A 27,905-nucleotide genomic window follows, 5' to 3' on the forward strand; every position below is an offset into this window, starting at 1 on the left:
CATCGAACTTAGTCAAGGTATTGATGTAATGAAACTATACACCACGTTTCATGACTCGTGTCTCAAAGCATCAACCAATCAAATTGCTTATCTCTACTTATCATAAGTAGAAAATTCTCATCTTCGCACTCTATCAAGACACTGACCTCATAAACACCTACACCACGTTTGAACATTCTAGCTCAATTAAAAGGAGAGTTATGTGTCCCAAAGCATCAACCAATAAAATTGCTTATCTCTGCTTACCCTAAGCAGAAAATGCTCATCTTCGAACTCCATCAAGGCATTGACCTAATAAACACATACACCAAGTTTAAACATTCTAGGTCAATTAGAAGGAGAGTTATTGTGTCCCAAAAAGTGTGACGGACGGACGGACGAACCCATTTTAATAGTCCCCTGCTTTCTTCGAAAGGCGGGGGCCAAAAACATGATTTTTTGTACAATCAGGGGCCATAATCCATGAAGTTATGGTCTGATACATGCCAATATTGAAAGGAACCAAAATCTTTGGGAGATAGACCTATATTTTAAGTTTCCTCAAAATCAGATAAAAATTGTGACCTGTAGAGTGTCAACAAACAAATTGTGGATGGACGGGGACAGGGGCGATGACAATATACATCCACATGAAAATGTTGGCAAAAAATACCATGAAAACAAAAAGATGTGATTACAAAACAAAAGCAATCTTTAGTATTGTTGATTTATTACTTGTATGTACATTAAATGTGCAAACTTGGGTCAGAATTGGGTAGGACAATAAAAATCTGTTTATTACAAGAGTTAATTTAGAATAGCCCATATAGACAAAAATACTAATAATTATACTACAAGTAAAGATGAGTTGCGGAACAAAAAAACCCCTGCTGTCCAAGGAGTCCATAAATTTGATCAGATTTTGAATCTTCAAACAGTTGACAAGATTCTATGACATAATGGATGGGCAGGTAACAACTCTCAAGTGATTATTAACAAATACGATATGGACCAGGAAACATACATGATGTCATGGATGCCATTTTGCAATTGTGACGTCCTATTAAAAATTGAAGAATGTCAATCAATGTGCAATTGTCCAAGGCACAAGCATGCTTGATCATACTTGAATTGTTGGAGCCTTAGTCCATTTTGAAGAGTGTCACCCCAAGAAGAACTTGATAATTAGCACTTGGGGAGCAGGTCCTTGTCCAAAAATAGTTTTAATTGTTATTCATCGCAATAATCAAAACAAAGAACATAACACATTATTACTTTTACAGTTAAAGCATTCACAAGTTTCCACAAAGTAATTAACAAAATAAAACTCTGCAATTCACTAATATTAACAGTGCTATTGATTTCAAGCGGATTGGACAATAACTTTTGCTAGTAGAGCATTTACACGATTTTATGAAAAAACGCAAAGAAGTAATTACTGGAAACTATTAAGATTCTATACAATTCTTCTTTTCACTAATTTGAATAATGGATATTAATTTCAAGATCGGCAAAATAACTTTTTTTACTAGAACATTCCCAAAATTGTACAAAATGAACAAGGATCACAACTCTAGAGAGATAAAGAGAGGATGGGGTTTAATGTCCACTCAACACAAACTAGGTCATTTTGGGACTAACATATCGTTCAGTTTTTTATTTCAATAATTCGCTTGTGGAGGACCCGAAGAAAACCCACGAGGTTGGACAGACGACCCTACTCCTCATCATGTACAACTGGGGAATCGAAACCACGGCATTTGACTCAATGACATACCTTATGATTCTGCGCGCACACACTAACCATTCGGCCATCCACATTCCCCCCCCCCTTCACAACTTAACAGAAATTGTTGAGACTCAACAGGCCACCTTGTTTTACTATTTGAATAATAAAGAAATATTTAAATCACATCTGATGATAATCTTTATAATTGAAGTGTTCACAACATTCTACAAAGTAGTACCGGTATACATCAAAATCTCTGGATGTTAGCAGAAATCACAGAAGTCTAAAAGGCCTTTTTTCATTCACTTATTTTGAAAACGAAATGAAATGGGGTTTAACATCCTACTTTCCTGCACAAACCATATTAATGAAGGTCAGTTTTAAAGATGGGGAGCCCTGGTGGCTAAGTAGGTAAGACATTCAATCCATGCATTGGCCAAGAAAGTTCACTGGGATTTTCTGACATGGTTTCCCCTTGTCGTCAGTGGTGCAGGACAGTAGGCCTGCCAAGGACAGCTGTCTAGTCGTAAAGATGGGATGAAAATCTGAGGTCCCGTGTATACATTGGCGTGCATGTAAAAGATCCCTTGGCAGTTGGCATTTGATATAAGAGTAGGCCATAGTGTCGCTGCCCAAGCAAAATTTCCCTCATAGCACACTGTATGGCGTATGCCAGTCTTCATTAGTCCAGACTGAGCAAACCAGTAGGATGTTAAACCCTATTTCATTTCATATTTTGTCAGATTTAAAAAGAAAATGTGGACAACAGAGGGACAGGGTGATGGCAGTAAAATACCTCATTAATCTTTAAGACAAACTGTACCAAATGCAAAGGAGTGAAGATCATATAATCAAAAGTAATCCCATGAAATTGATACAAGTTCTTTTGACAGTAAATTTTTATTGGATAATTCCAATAACATTTTTTTAAAGACATTTAAAAGACCAATTGTTTTATTGCAAAAATATGATTTATTTGAAATTAACATTAATGCTGTTCAAAATCTTTTCAAGACAATTTATGTTCCCAAGACATTTCACATATTTTCCTCATTCTATGGCAAAAGAACCAAACCCATCATATTTCTGCAGTTGATTAAACAAATATTTAGAGATATATAGACCTACATGTGTAAATGGCTTCTGTAATTTTATGCAGATAAGCAATGATAATATAACACAATTTTTATGGGAAACAATGACTGGTTTTATCACACAAGAACAATGTTTCGACAAGTATCCTCTTTGGCTTGATAACAACATTAGGATTTTGTTGAAATGTTGTGCTTGCGTAATAAAACCAGTCATTCTTTCCTACAAAAATTCTGTTTTGTACATGTGTTTCTTAATCCTTAAATTCCACTTAAAGATTAATGATAGTAAAAACAGACCTGTGGTGGGCAGTGGCTATAATTTTGAATTGGTGAAATCTTCAGAATAAAGAACTTTTCAAAAGCACCTAACCATGATAACACCCGACTAAGCCCAAATCATTTTAAATGATTGCGATTTCCAGTGGGACCCACAGCAAATAAAAGGGATCTGCAGAATTTTAACAAGTGTGCATAAAAAACCAGTACCGTTTATGACTGACACCAATGGCTATTGTTAACTTTGCAAAAGATAGTAGACTGTCTGATAAATCATTAACTGTTTAATATCAACAAGCTTTTAAAATATATTATTAGACATAGAACTATCAACTGTCTGTATCTCTTCAAATAATTACCACAAATAAACAAAATTCAATAGACATCTATATATCACTAATACCGGTAATACAAACAATAAAGTAGTCTAAACCAGATCTAAAACCTCAAGGGCAATAACTATGCAAGTAATCTGATTTATTTCATTCATTTCTGAAAGAGTGAAGAAATGTGTCAAATCTCTTTCCAGATGACGGATAAATTTGTGTTCCACCATAAAAAAATATAAAAGTATTCATTAATGTTAGAGAAGTATGACCATTTGGTATGTATATATTTTAGGGTATCTGTCTATTATAAGGGTGGAGATTGGTTTGATACTAGTGAAGCTTTCTTTCATGTCATAAACCTGTAACGGTAAATCTCTTTGATCTTTGGGGTATATTCTATGCCCGGAATAACTTGTGGTCTAAAAGTTGGGGGGGGGGGGGGGGCTTTGGATATATACAGGGACATTTGGGGTTATTCTTCTGAAAGTTTTTCTTTAAACCTATAACGGGTTATATTCTTCCAGGGTAGGTTTTTTCTTACAGGGATAATGGAATATTCTCATCTTGCGTACATGTAAACATAGACGGTTTATAAGCAAGATAAAGTCCTCGCCTTCAGTTATGCTGGGGAAGAAAGACTTCAGAAAAAACCCTGCTGACCTCGTTTTTTCTTTTTCTCAGGTTATTTTCTTCGGTTTTACTTTCCCCAGCATAAGCTCAGTCTCGTGCTTTATCCTTCATTCTTACAAAGGAATAAAACAATCATTAGTTGTAAAAACAGATCACATATCACAGATACTAGCAAGTCCCCTTATCAAACAAGTCTATTCTGATAGATATATTTATATTACAACCATACTCTAAATAAGCCATATTCTAAACACTATATCTGTTGATCCTCTTTCAACATAGGTGAAACTGACATAATCTAAATAAAAACATAACTAAGTTAATTTTACAAATCATGACAGGTTAAATAAAGTGCTATGTTTTTTGTCATAGATATATGTTGAGTCTTTTGGATTCTATTGTCTGGCAAGGGTCCACCAATAATGTGTAAAATGTGGGTTACATAGAATGTGGTCATACTGTATTTAAGTGATGTCCACTATAACAATTCCATAAATAATAAATATCAAACATTTATAGTTCATTATAAACACTAGTTAAAATACAAGTTCTATTTAAACCTCATAACATCCAAACTTTGATACATGCACATATAGGCATCACCCAATAAACGGCGAATATGTTCTGGTATATGTTTATCATCATCGTTTGTGGTAGCCAATTGTTCAAACTTCTCCTCTGATAACCACTGTGTGAGGTCTGGTACAGGCGCAACTTGTGGTATGTTATATCCACTCTGTTCTCCTATAAGAACAATAGAAATATATTTTATACAAGCTAAAGTCGACAATTCATACTTTTTCAATCTTAAGTCTAGTAAGATTAACAAAAATGGCACAACAAGCCAGATCATTCAAATAATCTCAAAAGCCAAAAATATGTACTGTGGAAAGAGAGAGAGAGAGAGAGAGAGAGAGAGAGAGAGAGAGAGAGAGAGTGAGTTTATATTTAAGTCCACTCGACACAAACTAGGTCATTTCGGGACCAACATATAGTTCAATTTTATTTCAATAATTTGCTTGCGCATGGGGGTCTTTAGCAGTGGGAGGAAACCGGGGGACCTGGAGAAAACCCATGAGATTGTACATACGACCCTTCTCCTTGTCACATACAACTGGGGAATCGAAACCATGCCAGATGACTCATTGACAGACCTTATGATACAACACGCACACGCTAGCCATTCGGCCATCCAACCCCTCATGTACTATATTAATATAATGATTAAGCCATTCTGAGTACAAAAAAAATGTCTGGAAGAATAGACTGGCTTATAATGAGAAACATGACGAAAATAGTGTAAAATCATAGAAACCAATCTAACTTAAAAATTTACATAGCAGCATGGGGAGCTTTATTTAATTCTTATTTTTATTTGTTCAACCATACTGTTTTATATCTTACCCATTCTGTCGGCCATGGAGTCGAAGAAAACCCATTGAGCATTTTTTCCACTACCACATTTGACAAATGAAACATAGTGACTAGTTTGTATACATATTACAGCAAATAATTCCATTTTTTCTCGTGGCACTGTATATTCAGGTTCATTATTTGCATTCTTTTTGGAATTTTGCAGAATAAAGTCTAAGTAACAAGATGGTGTTGAGATTTCTGTTTGGACATGGTTTCTTCTTGATTGATGCTGATGACTCTGTAGAAAATATAAATTTTAATTTGTAGTTGTAACATTTACGCAAAAAACAAAATAAAGGCAAAAAGATGTGTTGCCACAAACTCATACTGAGGCAAAATCGGCCAACTAGTTCACAAAGGTTGTCGCATATTTGTTCTTATGTAGGTAGTAGGAGCATTCGCATACACCAAAACCTGATGAAGAATAACAGGCATGGGTGTCATTTGAAATACAGGGATTTTAGCTATGTTGCAATGTAGGCTGATTTTCAAAGTTAATTTCCAAGAAACCTACAAAGATATGGCTTCCAATATGTCTGTTCTAAAAACACATATAGATAGATACACTATACATGGACTAGTAATTACCTCTAATTATACTGTAGTATGATTCCTATATTTTTTCAAAATATTTAATTTTTTTCCTAACAAGTAATGATTTTTGGCACTTAATGCATGCCATGCAGCCATACTTGTCAACAGTACTTGTTCGAACAATCTGGTGTTGGATTATTAATCTAAGTACAAAGTTCTTTCAAATCCCTAAATTTGAAGAATATTGTCTAACTAGAAGGAATAAAACTAGATCACCAAAATCAAGTCATAGAATAGTAGTTTTGAAACATGCGAATGGTAACACCAATGCTAGAGTCATATAACTTGACAGTTTTACATAAGTCTATGTACTATAACATATTACCACTTAAGGTACTAATAAATAATGTTGTGAGAGGGGAGAGTATAAAAGACATAGAAACAGAAAGAGAAAAATGAGTTTAGGGTTCATTCATCAAAAAATAGGTCACTTTGGGACTAACATATGGAATATCTTTATTTCAATAATTTGTTGCACTTGTTGCACATAGTGGTCATTAGCACTGGAGAGAGAGAGAGAGAGAGAGAGAGAAAGAGAGAGAGGGAGATATTTAAACTCCACTAGACACAAACCAGGTCATTTTGGTACTACATGGTTCAATTTTATTTCAATAATTCGCTTGCAAAACTGGCGGACCCGGCAATGGAAAGAAGCCAGAGGACCTGGGGGTAACAACTATGTTAGGCAGACAACTCTACTCCTTGTCATGCACAAAACCGGCATCGAAACTATAACACGCATTTCAATAATGACATGATTCAATGTGCAAGGATGCCAAACAAGAATCAATAAGCAGTCTATGAAGTTTGATTAAGAGCAATAACCCTAAAGGTCATGCACAAGGGATGGTGGACAGACCGACACAGGTGACAACAATATGCAACCAAATTTAATGCAAGATAATATAAAATCCTACCCTTTCTTTACAAGCTGTACAAAAAGCTGTAGAATTTAAACATGGTACACCTGCTCCTTGATAACAATCTTTACATTCATATTCAGCCAATCGACCACAAATATTACATTCTCTTGGACCTGAAATAATTAAACAATATAATATCTATGTAGCATTTGTTCTCATCCATATTATATCAACTTGACTTACAAGAACATCCCAATACCTCTTCTGTTAACATTAATTTCATGATATGTATTCATTTCTGATCTTACAACATGTGGGTGTTCTCTGTTTAACCTTAAATAAAGACTTAACCATAATGGCTATTCCTTTGGTTTACATCAACAACTATCAGTATATCATGGTTTACCACACATTTACTATTTTATAGTTAGTGCAAGATTGTGTATTAAATAAAGTAGAATAGGGCAAGGAACATGGTAGCTAGTATTTGATATTAAACAACCTGTTGTGTTTACCTCAAGAAAAACCCAGTAATATTGTAGGACTTTTCTACATTCTGAAAGGCTGAAGACTACATATGATATTTTATACTGCTTGTGATCAATGCATCAGGTATTTACATTTTTCTCCTATCTCCCTAATAAATTACTGTATTCTTCGGTGTATTAGGTGCATGCGTAGATAAGGCACAGGGTGAGTTTGGCAGGTATTTACATTTTTCTCCTATCTCCCTAATAAATTACTGTATTCTTCGGTGTATTAGGCGCATGCGTAGATAAGGCACAGGGTGAGTTTGGCAAGCGTTCAAGGAGAAAATACCAGCGGTTGCCAGGCAAGATATGCCTACATTTTGCAAGAGATGGATAGAGAACAAGCTAAAAACAAAAGCATTTCTTCGTACAATCGGGGACCATAATCCAGAAATTTATGGTCTGAAATGCACAAATATCGAAATGGACTGAGATCTTTGAGATGTAAAGATACTAAGTTTCATCAAACTCGAATAAAAATTGTGACCTTTAGAGGTCCACAACCTTCGTATTACATACTTTTACACAATTTGCGTACAAAGAGTGACCATTTTGTCAGGCAGTTTAGTTTCAATTTTCCCGAAATTCGAATTCAACATTCATTATGGTGGATTGGTGATAATATTTAAATCGGATAAAAATTGTGACCTCTAGAGAATCCACAAGCTAAAAAAACATGATTTTTTGTACAATCAGGGGCCATAATTCAGGAATTTAATTCTGATATGCGTGAATATCGAAAGGAACCAAGATCTTTGGGTTATAAACATACATTTCAAGTTTCATCAAAATCGGATCAAGCTAAAAACATGATTTTTCGTACAAACAGGGGGACATAATTCAGGAAGTTACGATCCAATATGCGCGAATATCGAAAGGAACCAAGATCTTTGGGTTATAAACACGAATATTAAGTATCATCATAATCGTATAAAAATTGTGATGTTTAGAGTGTCCACAAGCTAAAAATATGATTTTTTATAATAATCCATGAAGTTATGGTACAATACATGCCAATATTGAAAGAAAAGTTTCGTCAAAATCGGATACAAATTGTGACCTGTACAGTGTCGGACAGAGGCGAAGGCAATAATAAGCCCACATGAAAATGTGGGCGTATAAAAAGTACATGGATTTGTACAACTGTACAACATGTGCCCTCACCTGAAAAGAGTGTACTGAACAGATTTACCTATCGGTCATTTCTAGTTATTGTTGTCAGCTTCAGGAAATAGGGTCAATAATTTCTTTCATCTTTAGTTTTATTTCTAGAATGTGACAATTGAGATATGTAAAAGGAATAACTTACTGTTTTCTAAAATATCTGATATATCTAATTCTAAACTAGGAATAATTCTTCTATACATTTTATAATCTTTACCAAAACGTGGCATCTGAATTATCAAACATGAAGGAACCTGTAAATAAATCAATTTTGTTACAAAAATTAAAAACAATAGATGAAAAATCACATTGCTCAACAAAAGCAAAGAAATACAGTAAATATGAAGATGAGAAAACTTGTACCCTATAAGGGGGACTTTACAACTAAAAGTAACTAGTTTCAGTTAGTTGCAAGCGTGCATCCTTATGTCGATCACATCAGGAACTAAGGACAACTGAGAGCAACTTAATTCAGAGTACTCATGTCGACTCAGAACTATTTACATTAACAATTAATATGTGACTGTTAATTCGTTCATCATGTGATTACCTTAGAAGAAACAAGTGTCTTCGTTCACTTCTATTTTGCTTATTTATTGTCACATGACACATGTCTCTTATCACATGATGTTATTTCCATGGAAACGAGTTGACAAGTGCTCATGTCGACAGCAACAATTGCCACTAGATGAAGTAAGTTGCAGAAAGATAAACATAGGCAAATGACTGGAATTAGTTGCTTTGAGTTGTAAGAGTCGCTCAGGTTGACCTTTTTTAGGGGTGATCGCGGAAAAAACACGGAAATCGCTGAATTGTCCACTCAAAACGGAATTTGAAATCTCACACGGAAAAGCCGATATTTGCTGATACTAAACACAAACTCAAAACAATTTTGCAGTTATCCAAGTATTTCATCTTTTTATTCATAAAAATCGGAAATATTGAATGATATCGCGTGGTTTTGTTACTGTCTATTTTAGTATTTAGCCTCTTTCATTTCATCATTTAGGAATCATAATTTTACTCGAAACGAAAACCCGTCTTTCATGTATCCCTGTATACAATTACTCTGTAGTTGAACTTGAATTAAACATTGTAATGTATATATATGTCTTAAAAAAAACATCTGTCACTTCATAAAAGTAAAAATCGTTTCATTTACTTCTTATTTTACTGCCAGGCTCGTGACTCGTGTTTATCTGCATTAACCACGTGACATCACAAATATGCCGTAGCCTTGTGAATCCAGCCCTTATTCTCGAAGAAATGGTAGTAACTACGAAGATGTCTGGATAAATCGCGACTACAACTAGCAGCTGAGAAAAATGGCTTCGTCTGCTAAAAAAATGAAACGAGCTCACAAGATGTAATTTTCTGTTATTTAATTCGGAAAACAGGTTTAAAGAATAACTAGTCATTGAACATTACAAGTCATTCACAATTCAACATTTGTTATCATTGGTTTAAAATGATCCGTTTTGTAATAAAAGGCATTTTAAGATGTTTTATTCATTTATTCATAAAATAACATTTTATCTCGAAAAAACGGAATATGGTCAGCTCTGAAACGGAAAATAACGGAATTAAAAATACTTAAAACGGAATTTGCTATTTTCTGAAACGGAAAATCATCACCCCTACTTTTTCAATTGCATTCAGTTAAAGCCAGTTGCCGAAATGCCAGTTGCTCTCAGTTGTAAGGTTGACATAAGCTCCCCTATATAATTGTGTCATGTTTTATTTGATTTTCAACCTTCCAAGACATTTTACGTACCTCCTTAAATTTAACATTTCCTTGTAAACATGATATTTCTACTAGACGCTGTGTTGTGGGTAATAACAGGTGGTCATCTTTTTCCATAAATAATTGATAAAAATATGTATGTTCACCGGAACTGAAATGCAAGTTAATTACAATTACAGAGATTCTCCCAGGCAGATTCTCAATTTTTTGAAGTAATTCAGTTTTAAGTCTCAACTCCCCACCTCAACTGTCAAAATTTATGTTACTAAATATTGCAGTTGTTAGGTTTGCATAATTCATTTAAAATATGCAATCATTCATTAAAGCAGGTGAAATGTAATTCATAAACAGAACATTATAATAGTGCAAGAGAACCACACCCTACAAACAGAAACCCATGTATAAAACACAAAGACATTGCAAACAGTAAACAACAAAAGTATTATCAAATCATGTGAATGGATCTGGGTCTGCCAATTAGCATTTTGTCAAACATTCAGACATTAAATTTATTATTATTTATTAAGTCAATAACAGAGGTAGCTATGCAGCCAGTATTTTCTTTATTTAGCACTATTTCAGCGGGATACAGAAAGTTACGTTATCAAAGAGGAGTGGTATTGAGTGGTATTATGTCATTAATGTATTGGAAGGTATAATTTAAGCTACTTCATCAGTGTTGGTTTGTATAATCTGATCCCCAACCTCAAATATGGCATTGTCAACAAAAAAATGTATTATGCTTTGGAAAGTAAGTTTGTCGAAAGTAACAGTGTTTCGACAAGACATTATTAAATATTAACGAGATTTGATTTAAAATCCAATATGAATGAATGTAAAGAAATGTAAACATAGATGAATGCAGAGGTCTATATAATTTGATCCATTTTTGCCTGTTAAGATCCAGCAATAAAAATTGTTAGATTTCTCTTTTAATACCAATATGTATAACAAATTCTCAATAAATTGACAAACAACAGGGGAAAGCAATAGGGCTCATCCTCTCATTGTTTAACTGCTTCCAATCGAATTAGAAAAATATTCATTAATATATATTTTAAGTTTAATCTATATCGGATTGAAATTGTGAGCTCTAAGAGGGTCTACAAACTTTGTACATATTTCATATTTTGTATGAAAGGTGGGGGGTATTTGCTAAAAGGGGAGGGTCCATTTTTACAGAAAGTTTCAATCTGATTTTCATGAAATTTGAACTCGTTCCTGATCATTGGTGTGACGCAGATATCTTTCAACTGTTTTTAAAATCAAATGAAAATTGTGACCTATGGAGGGTCCACCTGATAAAACCGTGATTTTTAGTACAAAATCGAACCCATTCGATTTCTTTGGGACATAAACATACACATTCCAAATTTCATCAAAATTGGATATAAACTGTGAACTGTAGAGTATCCACAAACAAATGTGAACGGACACATGGACAAGTGGACGTACGACAGTGACGATGAAATACATCCACATGAAAATGTGGGCATATAAAAATGTAATTTTAAAGATGTTAACTGAAGATATTATTTTTCATTTCACATCCATTGCCATAATTAGTAACTTTACCTTAGATGAAGTAATGGATCTGCTTTCATCACGTCTCCAAGCAAAGCAACCAAAAATTCCTCTGGGTCTAAAACAAAGTTAAATATTCCATATCTCCAGACATAGGCATAAGGGCTGATTTTCTGGGGGGTTAAGTGTCTGTACAACCGGGGAATCGAACCCACACCAGTTGACTCAATGACAGTCCTTATGATACAATGCGCACATGCTAACCATCCCTCCGCCTCCCCCCCCCCCCCAACTTTACCATAAAATAACTGTAGTAAAATCTAAAAAAAAGTAGCGCCTGGCGGAGAACTAGGCACCTTCAATCAAAATCAGAATCGTGTAATTTTCTGAAACTCTGGTTAGGAATTGCATTACCCCACTCAATCGTCAGTAAAACTCACATATTTCTGTTTGTCACTTATTTTGCGGGATTTAATTATTTTCACAAAAATACATATTTATATTTTGTTTCGTTTTTCTATACTTTCGATGGCCTACAATACATGAAGATCTGACCAGCAACTTTTGACCTTAAGACATCAGAAATTGATTAATCAATTAGCGTTGACGTTTCTAGTGGTTTACCCACAGTTCCGTGCATCACATACCAAGAACTCGCCGTAACAGACCGTTTCATTGGCTAATCCCTCACTTCAACCAGAACGCAGGTAATATAACAACTCTTTCAGATCCTAGTGTAGTAAAGACAAGTAAAACGAAATTTTGAACTATAAAAAACGAAACGAAATAGAATCTGTGTTTTAATCAGATTGTTTCACATTTTTCCTTTTATATCCACTAAAATTTTATTTCTTTCATCATTTAGCCAGGGAACAAAAAAATTGATGATCACCCCCCCAAAATTGTTTACCCGACTGCGGGGTGGAGCTTAGCCCTCCCAACCTCCCAGGTTATTACTTCTATGTCTCCAGATACCTTAAAACAACAAAACACCTCATAGAGGCTTCTTATATTACCTTGATCTGGTAGGGTTCTTTTTTATTCTACAGGGTTCTAAAAATGCCATTAACCCCTTTCTCAGAGATTCCCATCACAAGATTTCGTAAGTTTGAACGTAAACAGGGAGAGGGGAGGACCTAAGGCTAAAAATACCTTATGATCATATTATCTTACAGTGATAATCAAGCAGCTGGAGATCATTCAATAATAATTTCTGGCATCGATTCATTATCCATATGACAGGATTTGGGTTTTGGCAGATTGCAATAATTTTATGTTGCAATGTTTTCTATCTTGATGTTGTATGTTCTATCTATAATATTTGTTCAGATCTATGTTGATACAAAATCATAACCATTTCAATTTCAAGTGAAAATGATATTCACCTTTCTCTTCGTTCATCATTCCAAGTATAGAGCTATGTTTATCTAATAATTCTCGTAACTTCATCACTTTATCAGCTCTCACATAATGATTACTAAAATATACATATTATAATATTAAGTTAAAAAGTCAAAATCCACAAAACCAATTACTTGGATAATAGTATGTATATGTGTTTGTAAATATGTTGGGTGTATGTGTGCGTCAATGAATGAAGCCTGTTAATATTGTATACCATATTAGCATTTGGCCAGTCCGGCATTCCCATTGCTGACTAGATGGATAGTGTGTACATCTACACTTTAAAAATGGCCAAACAAAATGTTATGTACTTATAGCCAGTGGTTACTAGATTCATATTACGGCAAGTTCACATCAATCTGATTAAACTTAATTGAGCCATTATCACTCAAAGTTGCAATTATAGATCACCCGCAAAAATGACTTTGTCAATTATCGAAAACACTCTTAAACCCCTCTAACGTCAATGACGTCACAGTGACTGAATTTATATTAGAAATGTTAATTCCCTAATTACCAAATACATAGAGAGATGTGTACTCATTAACGCCTGACCGATGTTGGCTGGATTAGATTCATATATGCCGCTAACGGCCGTTGATAATTAAATCAATAAAAGTGGACAATCGAGACTAAGCTGTTTATTATAATGATTTTAGTAATGATGACCGAGACTATGCCAAAATTTCACCCGCTTCTTTCTCGGCTCATAGTGGATCAATTTGACTGAAATTTTCAGCGAGAACTGCCATCTCGTTATCTTATCTCCCATAATGTATCTTTAATTAAAAATACATGTAAATAAAGTGTTGTTCATCCTGTTCTTAACATTCACAATAGAATTATGTTTTATTGTGCATTGATGTGAATATGAGATCAATGCAAGCGCGCGATGTCAAAATTTCAGTTTCGCAAATCGGCAGCATCCGACTAATTACGTAAAAACTTCGAGCATTGTTATGATCATTGGAAAAGTTATTTAACATTGAAAATCATGAATATTACGTTCAGACTATTAAGCAATAGAGAGAAGAGTGAAGACACGCGACATAGTAGTCACGTTTTCCTGACAGATGACCAATATTTCCATGCATTTATTATGTCTGAATAAATAAGCTTGGCAGAAAACAGACCGACTCCCGAAAGGAAGATTGTGTTGTAAAATGTAGTATAGAAAGGATACGTTCGTGTTTTTGGAGTATCTGTGAAAGGTTTTCTTATTGCCAATTATACTTTGAGGCACTAATTGTTGATATTTAAGGTGCTATATCTGATAAAAATGATTCACAACTACAAGCAGAATCCGACATTTACTATATATGTACATCATATCCAATTACTGAGAAATTAGGCAGTTTGGGGGCCGACTGTTTTAAATAAATAATGCAGGATACTCTTTATTTTCCATTATCTAACCATTTTAAAGAGATGGATGGTGTTTAAAGCAAATACCGTAGGTAATTTTGGGACAAGCATGTATATCTTTGGTTCAGCAAGCCAACAGTGGGGCTGATGTCCCCCCACCACAATCCCAAAATAAATAGATGACATATATCCATTAATTGTGCATGCATTTTTTGATTATCTATACCTAGTCTAAGCATAACATGTTCACAACTGAACTCAAGGTTTTTAAGTACCCAGTAGTGGAACTATACACTAAGTTTCATCACTCTCCATCAGGCAGAATCAAAGTTATCTTGTCCCAAAGCATAGACCAATGAAATTGCTTAGCTCTGCTTAGCTTTAGTGGGAAATGTTAATCATTCAACTCAGTCAATATATTCACCTAATGAACATCTACACCAAGTATAAACATTCTACCTAAATCAAAAGCAGAGTCTTGACCAATCAAATTGCTTATCGCTATACTTAGCCTTAGCAGAAAATTCTCATCATCGAACTTAGTCAAGGTATTGATATAATGAATTTTTATTCTGAATATCACCACTGTGACCCAAATAGAACCAAAGTAATAGTGTTCCAAAGTCTCAACCATATTCGAACTCAATTAAGGCATTCATACAATAAACACCTACACCAAGTTTGAATATTCTACCTCAATCAGAAGGAGAGTTATTGTGTTCCAAAGTCTCAACCAATCAGATGGAAGTCTTTTCTTTGGCTAAGCAGAAAATGATGATTATCGAACTTAGTCAAGGTATTGATGTAATGAAAACTATACACAAAGTTTCACCATTGTCCAGAGGTCGAAGTGGATCAATTTTGAGTTGCGTAAAAAAACGCAGACATTCCAAAATTTTGTGTTTTTGCCCTCTACATCTGCGTGACTTAGAGCCTCTCAAAATACTCAATAGAAGCCAGTAAAATCAATTTTGAACAACCCTATTTTAAGCGTTCTTATCGTATTGATACTTTATTTAGTCTGATGAAGACTGGAGGTTGACGACGTATCTATAGTTGATGACAGTCATTTCAATCTTTCACTTCGACAGGAAGTAAAGAGCAAACTATCACTACAAAAGAGAGAGAGAAATGGGGTTTAACGTCCACTCGACACAAACTAGGTCATTTCGGGACTAACATGTTTTTTTAAAAATTTTATTTCAATAATTTGCTTGCGCGTAGGGGTCTTTAGCAGTGGGAGAAACAGGAGGACCCGGAGAAAACCCACGAGATTGGACCGGCGACCCTACTCCTTGTCACGTATAACTGGGGATTCGAAACCACGCCAGTTGACTCAATGACAGGCTTTATGACACAGCACGCACATGCTAACCATTCGGCCATCCAACCCCCCTCACTACAAAAGCCAATTTTTGATTGGCTGAACGTAAACAGTTTATCGTGTTCTAGCCAATCCTAAGTCTTATATGAAATGTCCTTTATTGCTCGGCCATCCAACCCCCATATAATTATAAGAGGAAACATAAAACCTACAGAGACTATGTACAGTAGCGGTATGTAAATGCCACGTGAAGCACATAAATTGATGACGTAGTGTACAAACTACTACATAGGCCTACAATAACATAATTATTAACACGTTAGGAAATTTTCTGTGTATAAATTACACAGCGTCTGTCAATATTTCCGTTCATTTTGAAAAAATTGCGTTAATGCAATGTCTGCCATTGTCATTCAAAGTTATCGAGCTCTAAAGTCTTGACCGATCAAATTGCTTATCGCTGTAATGATGCAATGAAACTATACACCAAGTTTCATCAGTCTCACTTAATTAGAACTAAAGTTCTTATGTCCCAAAGCATCAACCAATCAAATTGCTTATCTTTGCTAAGCCTAGTAGAAAATGCCCATCTTCGAACCCTGTCAAGGCATTCACCTAATAAACACCTTCACCAAGTTTGAACATTCTACCCGAATTAGAAGGAGAGTTATTGTGTTCTAAAGTCTCAACCAATCAAATGCTCATTATCAAACTTAGTCATGGTATTGATGTAATGAAACTATACAACTTTTATCAGTCTCACTTAACTAGAACCAAAGTTATTGTGTTCCAAAGCTTAGCCTAGGCAGAAAATGATGATCTTCAAACTCCATCAAGGTATTCACCTAATAAAAACATACTCCAAGTTTGAACATTTTAGCTCAATTAGAATGAGAGTTATTGTGTCCCAAAGAGTGTGACAGATATTTTAATAGTCCCCTGCTTTCTTTGAAAGGCGGGAGACAATAATTCACTTACTTGTAAGGTCCTTTAATAATAAATGGAAACCAGAGAAACCTAAGAAAACTCACAATGTCAGACAAGCGACGAACTAGCCAGGGATTGAACCCACAAACACTAGACAAGTCTTGATCAACAGTGCAAACCAGTGATGAGATTTTGCCCGTATATTCCAGACATGTCCGACGCTATTTTCCAAACGTCCTAAATTGTCCGACCAGGACATCAAGGTATGGTGAATAATATTCAAAATTCCAAAATTAATATAGGGTACTGAGTGTATATATATCTACCACTCAACCCCCGATTATCGTTGATAATGGTGTCATTAGCAGATGTGTCACTCAATCGTTGTGGTAGAGCGATGTTTACTGCCAAATAAATTTCAGGATGTTATTTTTTTACCTTTGTATGTAAGTTGAAAAGGAGTATAAGACGAATGCTAGACTTCTGCTGAAAAATGTATCAACTTATGACCCGAAAAATAGGGTAATGTTGGAGGAATTTGAAACAGGACGGGTCGGCAGTAGTCGGCATGCATTCATTCTATCATATTACTACATCATGTAATTATGTAGGAATATTACTGACATAAATTTGAATATCATACGGGAATTAACTATGAAAGATAACGAGATGCACCTATTTTTTATTACGTAAAAATCTGAATATTTTGTTGACACGTGATTTTTGTGTGTGGTCTAAAACTGCCTGCTTAAATAATGCTAAGAGTTATGTCCCTTTATTTTCGGTTTGAAATCCCATCACTGGTGCAAACGTTAGAACATTCAGCCCCCCCCCCACCAACTTACCGTCTTAGGGGATTCACAATGCCATCTTTAATAACTTTTTGTACTGTTTCATAAGGTTCCATATCTGTTGGTCTTCTAGTCCGGTATAAAATATCATCAAAAACAGGCGTAAAGTAAAACATAGAAAATAACATTGAGTCTAAGTAACATGAATTATGATGTCCTTGTATTCCACGGCTTTTACCACAAATTAAATCACGATCTAATGATGTCGGTGGGGAAATATCTGCATCTATATCGGGTGTCTCTAATGAACCAAATCCATTAGCCGACATGCTCCTTAAACTTGTATAAAAGCGTCTATCTTTCAGACATCTAACAAGTGGAACAAAAAATGCATGTTTTGGGGCACAGTTAAAATATCTATGACCGTTAAAGGTTCCATCAGTACCAGCTACAGCCTCTTCATCCTGAAATAAAAGATAGGTTGCCAGGTAATGAGACATATACCCCTAGCAGTTAAATTGTCTGAGCGGTCATCCTTAGCAGTTAAATCGTCTGAGCAGTCGACAAGGGTTGTCACCTATTTATACTTTTGTAGGTAATAGGAGCATTTACAAGATACCAATATCAATTTCATACAGGTTCAACAAAGTGAAACAAGGGCCATAACTCTAGAAGTCATAAATGGAAATTTCTGAAATACGATAGATTTCTTTCTTTGTTTTACTAATTTCAATAATGCATGTAAATGTAATACAGATCGGATGATAACTTAAGTCGTTAGAGTGTTCACATGATTCAACAAAGTAAATTAAGGGCCATAACTGTATAAGTTAAAAAACAGAAATTGCTGAAATTCAATATTGTTCAAAATACCGGAAGCCATAAATTTTACACCAATAAAATCGCATTTCACAGTCATTTCGATTTTCCGATGCGATTACCGTGTTGAGTTTATGTTTAACATTCGGGGGTATTTTTCTTTGACTATTACGTCCATGTCAGTAGTATTACACTGGGTGAAGTCGAGATCGAAAATCCACCTGCATCTTACTGATCTAAAGTGTGGGACCATTTAGTCTGCAAAATTTTGAGTCAATAATTGTGTATTTTGATTCAATTTGATTAAAAAATAGTGCCAAAAATATTGGTTAGATCTTAATTTTAACTTATCGATTAGTAAACAATATAACTTTGAAACATTATTTTTTTTTCTTTTATTTCAAGCAAAATTTAATGAATTTCACAGTAAATGCATGTGTATCGTTATGTACCTGTATCTTTGGGCTAGGACATGATACTGTATCATATCATGGCACAACGTATCGTTTCAGTCCTAATAAATGTAGTCTGTAAAGTGTTCACAAGAAATTGTGGACAGAGGACCGAAAGAGGCAATATACGACCATGTGGACCTGTAAAAACTAAATACCAGTATAAGCTTATCCAACACAAAAAATACAAGTGAAAATATTAAGTACCGGTACATTTTGTGGTGGTGATTCCCTTGTATGGGAAGTATCCTAGTAAAATAAAATAATTTCAATCCATTCATTTTTCTGTACTTTAGTATAAGTCAACTTACCGTTTCTATTCCTGCCATCTCTTTCCCATCATATCTTCCAATCCATCTTATCACACCATATACTGGTTGTTTTAATGGTACCACTACCCTCCATCCTTCACAAAGATCAGTATCAACTAAAGTCGGTCTACTTTTAGAAGTCATATCTCTTTCTTCATCTAAATAAACAAAAACAAATGCATTATTACTTGTTTTAAAAGTATACAAAACAAGATGTAAAAGTACTCGACATCTTAGTTTCAGGTAAGATCAAAAACTACATGTTGAATTAAATGGACTTTTAGTAGTTTCTACATTGAATTTGGTTTTCAAAATAAGATGCAACAGGAAACTAATTCCAAAAGCAGTAAAGCTTTTACACAGCCTTTACCATTTTAAATATATGTAACATTTACAGTTATTTTGATTCAGAATGACACATAAACCTTTGATTTAATATATAGAACAATATAGAACAACAACATTGTTTTCTTCTAGAGTCACAATGAAAAGAGGTAGAGTGGATATAAGGGAGATAACTGATCACATTCTTTGTTATGGTGGGGTTTTCCTCCAGGAAATTACAAATGTATTCAAGCTATTTGTGTCATAAATTCCCACATCTAAAAATAGTATTTAAAATGATGTCAGTTTTTATTTTAAAACACAACTATCTTGGCTATGTCTGTGATAATGTGATAATGTGACTTGATGATAGGGATTCCTTTATTCCCTGCATATTTTTTATTCTGCTGTAAAAAGTAGAACCACCTGAAAATTCACAACGAAACGAAGAAATGTATATTTTAAATGCCATTTAAAGACATGTCTTCTTTAAGAATCCTGATCATCAAGTCGCACTATCCCTACTTTTTGGCGTTTGCCATTCGCCGTTTTAGGAGAATCACAGACACCGCTATCTTGACAAAACCGGTTATGACACAATTTCTTATTGTCTCTTAGAAATTTTATAAAAAGAGATTGTTAAAGGGCTTATGGCTCTAATCTTTGGAACCTTAAAATAGACGAAATTGGATCTAAAAGCACATATTAATGTAATATGAATGTAAATAAAGTGATCTACATTCAATTTTTAAAAGTTTTATTGTAAATTCTAATCAGTTAGGTTCTGTGAAATATGTGAACAGTCCCAATTGAACCTGCTTAGTCCATTCTACAGGTATTACTAATTACTACCTCACTGTCTTGTAGGACATTACAATTGTTCATTACAAATGACACTCAAAACAACAGAGTACAGGACGTTGTGTACTGATTTTAAAATGATGTGTCTTACAAAGCACATAAAATGTGCCATAATAAAACAATATGTACTGAAAGCCAGTGTTTATATACACAGAAATTTAATTTAAATCCATTCATAATTAATTTAGGGTGGATTTTTAGCGAAAGAATGCAAGTGACACACCATTACTTTAACTACAGAATAATTTGTTTAATATGAAATGAGCGAGACAAATTAGCATAACTTATTAATAATTCTTTAATTTTAGATCCTATTTAGAATTTGTCTTATAAATGCCATAACCAATGCTGTAGCAATATTCCCCATGCCATTTTAATCAAAAGAATTCAAATAATCCAACAAGACATCTGCAGTAATAGGCTTCCGATTAAAACTACAAGATGGGCGAAAAATTCTTATTTCCAGGGTTTTAATTTAGAATCAAAACGAAAATTGTACACTATGTTTCATACATTAGTTTAGTTACATATGTTTTGTTTATTATTTACAACTTTACACATGTATATTACACTTTTTCCATACAGTAGAATAAGTTAATCTGTTAATCTCTACAAGTAATAATTTAATTAGCACCTGAATTGATTGCATAATCAAATTTAGTTTGTATATATCATCAAAAAAAGCTGCCACGACAGAATTAAAATAAGGTTTATTGAAACAGCCATCGTTGCAAAATGGAGACAAGCTTAGGAGATCAAACTTAATGGGATGAATTCCAGAGCAGCTTGATTTCATTCTATATTAACTTTTAATTTATGTATTGTATATGATAGATTGGGAAAGTATTGATTAGTTTCTGGGTCAAATTTAAATTGAAGTGTGATATGAATACAAATTGGTTAGATACTGTTGTGAATCAGAAAATATGTGCAGTATGTCCCTTTTGTTTGTAGGAATTTCCACAACTTGGAAAAACACAAAGACAATGCAGCATTTTAAAATTCACTGCCAAGTTTTCCAGTCACAAGTTTGTAATCTATAACAATTCAAGACGAGAACGGTCCGCTCGTAACAATTCTTCTGCCTAAAGTGTTCATTTATTTGTAGCATTAGGTAATGATTAGTTAAGTCAGTATGTTAACTGAACCATCAATAATTATTAATGTAATATCGTTTGTGTAGTCCCTGTGCAAATCAACCGGATTAAGGTTGTAATCGAAAAATTGAAAAGTGTTTTAGAGCATCCAACACATAAATGGCAATATATCGATTTAATTTTAATCAGATTGTTGTGAAACTGTTGTAAAGTGTATATAGAAACACTAGCTATAAGTACATATAATTTTGTGGTCATTTTATATGCTCTTTAAATAATGGATATTAGGACCACATATTTTTACGGTAAGGTAACAACATTGAAATGGGCCAACATTGAATTTTAATTATGTTTTTAATTTAAAATATCAAGGATAATATTGAGTTAGATGTTAAGCTCCTTTAAGACTTGCCTTGAAGACGAGAATATTCGTACATTGGATTCAGTCCTTTTTCTTTATAGTCAGCTTCATTTAAAACATTTGTTCCGAAATGTGTATCAGAAGTGGATCTACCAGGTCTCCTGTTGATACTCTCACTGTTATTAAGAATTAATGAATGATATCTACCATTATCATCATAGCTACTACCTCTATGGGTATATAAATTCTCAATAGGAGTCCTAGAATAATTTTCAAGGGAATAATCAGATTTATCTTTCCTGAAAATATATTCAGTTTTTGATGTTTGTTTTTCAGGTTTTGAAGTTTGAATATCATTGGTTGTATATGAATGTACTTGGGGTCGTCTATTAGTATCACTAGGATCTGGTAATATATTAGAATATGGTGTTGATTCTGTATACATTCCACTATCAGCATCTATATTATTAGCAACTCCTGTAATACAAAAGCAAACTTATCAATCTAGCACAGTATCATACTCCTCGCAGTGTTTCGTTTGATTAGAGCTAATCCCACTTAACACTGCTGTAAAGGAAGCAAATTTCTGTTCCAAATCATGACTGGCCATAGTCCAATTAACAATCAATAGCTAACTGCGTAACAATATCATTACGCTTTAAACAGAGCTCCAAATATCAACACGGATATAATGTAAACAATACTGTTTGGAGACGACAGTACTTTAACCGTTTTTAATACCTTAAATCAACTGCTGAAATTTAATAGGCTTCTTTGTTTCAGTAGTTTCACTAATTTAAATAATGCATATAAATTTCCGAAAGATCGAATGATAACTTTTGGCGTTCGAGTGTTCACAAGGTTCAATAAAGTGAAACAAAGGTCATGCAATGTGTGTTATTCCTTTAGTATGGAACAATTTGAGTTTTACTTTTTGTCATATCGACATCATTTCAATCGGAATATTTTTCAAGTAGGCTTTATAATGTATCAATACATAACTAATTTTCATCTATTGGCATCAATTACCTGAAACCTAGTTATTAAAATTATTCCATCTTTCAATGTACAAAGTGTACATTTGTATTTCGCTGGAAGGTGACCTGGATATACTGCAGTATTTTGTTGACTAGTACTTTGAAGTAGCCATTTGTAAAATACCCATACCACATGTTACACTGAATAATGTACTCAAGTGTTAAATTGTGGCACAAATATATTCTCCTAAATATATAAATAAGCAAATTATGTTGATGTCAGACACCAGCATATTGGAATAAGATATTCTCTGTGAGATTACAGTAATGCAGTATACAGATTTGAGTGCAGCTATTCTCAAGGGGACATGTAGGAAAGAAGGAAAGAGAAAAGTCATTCACATTGAAATAATTTGCTATAATGCACTATATATATTGTCTTTTAATGTTGAAATTTAAAACAAAAACATACAATTTGCAAGCAGATGAAAGATGTGTCACTTGACAAGTGTTAAACAAACCATGTAATGTAAGCAATTAGCCCTGTATATTCATGTTTATCATATCCTAATAAACAGTTCCTTTGATCAGATCTGTATGCTTACTGTAGAAACCTGCGAGCGAGGTGAACCAATTTCATCATTTCCAGTTCCCCTGCGCCTACTCTTAAACTTGAGATACCCGGTACCAATAACAATTTTGACATACCTGATGGATAAAATTCATCAGCTTTCAGTAATCCCAGAATTGGAATAAGAGAAGCATGATTTTGTTTAGCATAAAATAAACGATGATCGCTATATTTTCCTGTCCCAGATCCGATGGGTTTGTCCTGAAAGGAAACAATGGTAATTTGACATTTTTGTCATAGCACTCAAATTAATACAATTAAATATTATATTTCTAAAACTATGAAGATTTATAATTATCATGGTACATCAGGAATGTATCAGTTTATATAGAAGAGGAGAATATTTTCCTACAATCTAATAATCTTAAAGATAGGTTGCCAGGCAACAAAACATACGCCCACAGCAGCTAAATCGTCCGAGCGGTCGACAAGGGTTGTCGCATATTTATTCCTTTGTAGGTAATTGGGGGCCTTTACAAGACTGTTCCATACAGATCAGATTATAAATTTTGTCGTTTGAGGGTTTACAAGGTTCTACAAACTGAAACAAGGATCTCAACTCTGGAAGTAATCTACAGAAGTTGTTGAAATTTGACAGGATTTTTCGTTATACTAATTTAAATAATGCATATAAATTTCATACAGATCACATGATCACTTTTGTCATTCAAACGTTCACAATCACCATAACTCTAGAAATTATTGATGGAAATTGCTGAAATTCAATAGACCTGTTTCACAAATTTAAATGATGCATAACTCTATAGACGTAATAAACGGAAATTGCTGAAATTCAATACAATAGGCTTCTTCGTTTCACTAATTTAAATCATGCACATAAATTTCACAAAGATTGGGTGATAACTTTTGGTGTTAGAGCGTTCAAAAGGTTCAATAAAGTGAAACAAGGGTCATAACTTTAGACGTAATAAACAGAAATTGTTGAAATTCAATAGGCTTCTTCGTTTCACTAACTTAAATATTGCATATGAATTTCACAAAGATTGTATGTTAACTTTTGGCATTAGAGCGTTCGCAAGGTTCAACAAAGTGAAACTGGGGCCATAACTCTAGATGTAATAAACGGAAATGATTGAAATTAAATAGGCTTCTTCATCTCACTAATGTAAACAACATATATCAATTTTAAAACAATTGGATGATAACTTTTGGCGTTAGAGCGTTCACAAGAAATTGTTGATGATGTATGGAGTCGGACCGACAGACAGACGGGGGCGACGGCAATATACGTCCACATTTCAATGTGGGCGTATAAAAAAGGAATAATTAATATCAATTGAGGGATTGTTAATCCCTTGCACTACGATGTTCTAAAAGGAATATCAGTCTAAAAATGGCTCTTGAATTCAGTTCAATATTAACAAAGATATTACGAATTGAAAATTTAGCAACATTCAAAATCCTCTGCTGATGTCGATGATAAAAGCTAGTTGGACATAAACTAAAACCACCAAAAATCTCATTCATTTATCAAAACAAGCAAAAATGTGGTCAAAATTCATCTAAAATATATCACTGGATTCTTATAAAATAAGAAATATGTAATCCATTGTTTTGGTTCTTTTATGGTCATTATAACCAATCAATGGTCGGTTTGAATAAAAGTTTTGTCAGTTTTGAGCAAAGTTTTGGTCTGTTTTGGTTTACGGCTCTTTTGTCATGAGTATAAACCTAACAGCCAAGACGACACATTCGACTTTCATTGGTACTCGGTTTCATGCAGGGATTACCAAAGAAGATACTGTATACATAATAATTGAAGTTCCCAAAGCCAAACAGTTTAACCATTAACATGCATCAATAACACTGTGCTGAAATCAATAACACTTGATTCTGAAAATGCAAATGATGCAGAGGCTTTAACAGACCTTTCTACTTTCATTGGTACTCGGTTTCATGCAGGGATTACCAAATCAGATACCGTATAACATAATAATTGAAGTTCCCAAAGCCAAACAGTTTAACCATTAACATACATCAATAACACTGTGCTGGTACATGTATGTTTTTAAACTTACAAACTCCACCCCTACAGTTAAGCTTTGATCTTTTGCATCAGGTAATATACCAATCCATTTAACTGTTCCATCAAATGGTTGAACATCTGCTTTACCAGTATCTCTCATCCATACTACTCGATCTCCTATTAACAAACTACAGTCAGGATGTGATTTATCTGTTGTTTTTCTAGGTTTATATTGACTGCCCTTGGCTTTTGTTAATTCACTCTGTTCAAAACCTTCTTTAAGTTTACGCAATTTACTAATAGGAATAAAAACGGCACTGTCTTTTGGACATTTAAAATATTGATGACCTCTTACTTTTCCATCACAAGTTCCTTTTCCTAGCTGATCCTACAATAATAAAACGTATTAATAGTGAATAGATAAAAAAATAAATAAAAAAACATTACAGGCCTAAAAAGAATTATCAGAAAATAAATATTTACTTAAAGCTACAATTTCATATTTTCTAAGAAAGTCAAAGCATAATTATTTCTACGTCTTGCTCACCAGGTTGTCAATTCACTATTATACGATCATAGTTATCATTCTCACACTCAAAAATGTTTCATACCGGAAATAATAACACAATTACCTTCTAATTACCTCCCTTGTTTTTCTATTCCCTACCATGGAATAGCTATCTTCAAACGTTTGAATTTCAAGTTGAAAATGATATTTTTGCCAATTTCTCAACTGGCAATGATGAATTATAGGATTATTCGTTATCAAGGTAGGACTGTTTATACATAGCATAGATTTTAAGACTTTATTTTAATACATTTTCAAAATATAACTTAAAAATATGAAATTATAGCTTTAATTTATTACTTAACTATTGGGCCTAATAAGTTTTAAAGTAAAGAGAACGCAGATGTCTCCAGCAGAATCTTAGGTAAGCTGATATATCTATTAGTTGATGAATGAGAGCAGATGCAGTTGGCCAATGCACTCCTGGTCAATTATATTCTACTTTTTGTTCTACTTTCACAAATCTTCTTAGTGAGATATATAACTCACACCAGGTGAAATGAATGAAATGATTTAGTCATACACTGAATTGTAGCTCTAAAAATAGGAAATATTATGTCATTTTATGAATGATGATAAACCTTTTTTGAAGTGGTTTAAAGATAACATTTATAGAATTTAAAAAAGGGAAAGAAACAATCTTCCTGGGATAACAAGATAGGCTTATTCAAAGAATCATAATAAGGCAGTTTTCACTTTCATGGTTTGGTCATTAAAAAAACCCCTAAAAAGTGAATAGTTTTCACTGCAGATAAAAACTGATTGAACTACATGTAATTATCATGACAATTCATTTAAATCAGTTAATTCCGCAAAATATGTATTAAGAGTTTCGGCAGTGTATGGACTATGGAATCGACAAATCTTAAGATAACAAATATATATAATATATATATATAATACATGATGTAAGGAATCACAATAATTACCGTCAACTCTACTCCGAAATATATTCCTTTCAAATCTGGAAGTTTTCCTACAAAACGGATTGTCCCAGGTGAAAGACAACTGTCCATCTTTAATTTGACATAGGCGGGTTCATCCAAACTTTCATTTGATTTAGCTCTACGTGTTATTGCTAGACCCTCGGATAACCAATCCTTGTCATTATAAACAGCCAGTCTGTCAGAACATGTTGGTATTGACTGTAATAAATCCATTACTTGTTGTTCTATTTCTTCGGCTTCTCCGGGAATACATTCTATCTCTACCGGTTCTGAATCCACAGATACTAAACATAAATAATAGGTTGAACCTTTCGTAACTTCGTCAAAAAATCGAAGCAAAGTTCCTGGCAAAACTTCCGTTTTCGATTTTGGTCTCATCAACGTCGACGAAACTTTATCCCGTTTCTTACCAGTCTTTTTACTCAGCAGAATAAAACTTTTATGCTGGATACTCATTCTCAATATATACAATAAAATATACAAAACAACATAATTAAAACAAAAATTAAATTCTTCTACGTCTGTACAACCTACATTCATACAACAACTGGTAAATTTCTGAGCTAATTTTAGATGATTTTCCGGAAGTTCATTGAAATTAACTAAATGGAAGGGAAACAACTCTAATTAGAATGGATTCAGGATACCGTTCCTTAAATTCCAAACTTATAAATTGTATTTAATTTTAATGGCACGCCAGCACCATAGAGTTATATATATATAACTCTATGGCCAGCACCCACCGGGTTATAGGCCTATTGCGCAAACATATGATGATAAATGCACAAACTTACAAACTTAAAAAACTAAAATCACTGACAATTAAAAGAATGGTGTTCCGAACACAAATTGGCGACCTATTCGGCTAGCGACCTATTCGACCGATC

The 27,905-nt window shown here is 33.8% G+C and overlaps 1 protein-coding gene across 2 annotated transcripts; it reads right to left on the bottom strand.

The window, feature by feature from the left end:
- Positions 1–689: 689 nt before the first annotated feature.
- LOC126814484 (ubiquitin carboxyl-terminal hydrolase CYLD) lies at positions 690–27,905 on the bottom strand. 2 transcript variants are annotated; one of them, XM_050539641.2, is made up of 14 exons: positions 27,813–27,905; positions 27,001–27,475; positions 25,556–25,891; positions 23,594–23,717; positions 21,960–22,385; positions 19,266–19,423; positions 17,738–18,147; positions 13,258–13,349; positions 11,924–11,990; positions 10,379–10,499; positions 8,750–8,858; positions 6,965–7,083; positions 5,442–5,691; positions 690–4,781 (listed from the first exon to the last, which is right to left on the bottom strand). In XM_050539641.2, the coding sequence occupies exons 2-14, from the start codon at positions 27,472–27,474 to the stop codon at positions 4,588–4,590; spliced, it is 2,880 nt and encodes a 959-aa protein (XP_050395598.1). In that variant the 5' UTR covers position 27,475; positions 27,813–27,905; the 3' UTR covers positions 690–4,587. The 2 variants fall into 2 exon arrangements, with proteins under 2 accessions (XP_050395598.1, XP_050395597.1); XM_050539640.2 differs by lacking the exon at positions 27,813–27,905 and having other exon boundaries at positions 27,001–27,589.

Source organism: Patella vulgata, chromosome 3 (assembly GCF_932274485.2).
Source record: "Patella vulgata chromosome 3, xgPatVulg1.2, whole genome shotgun sequence".
NCBI classification, from domain to species: Eukaryota; Metazoa; Mollusca; class Gastropoda; family Patellidae; genus Patella; species Patella vulgata.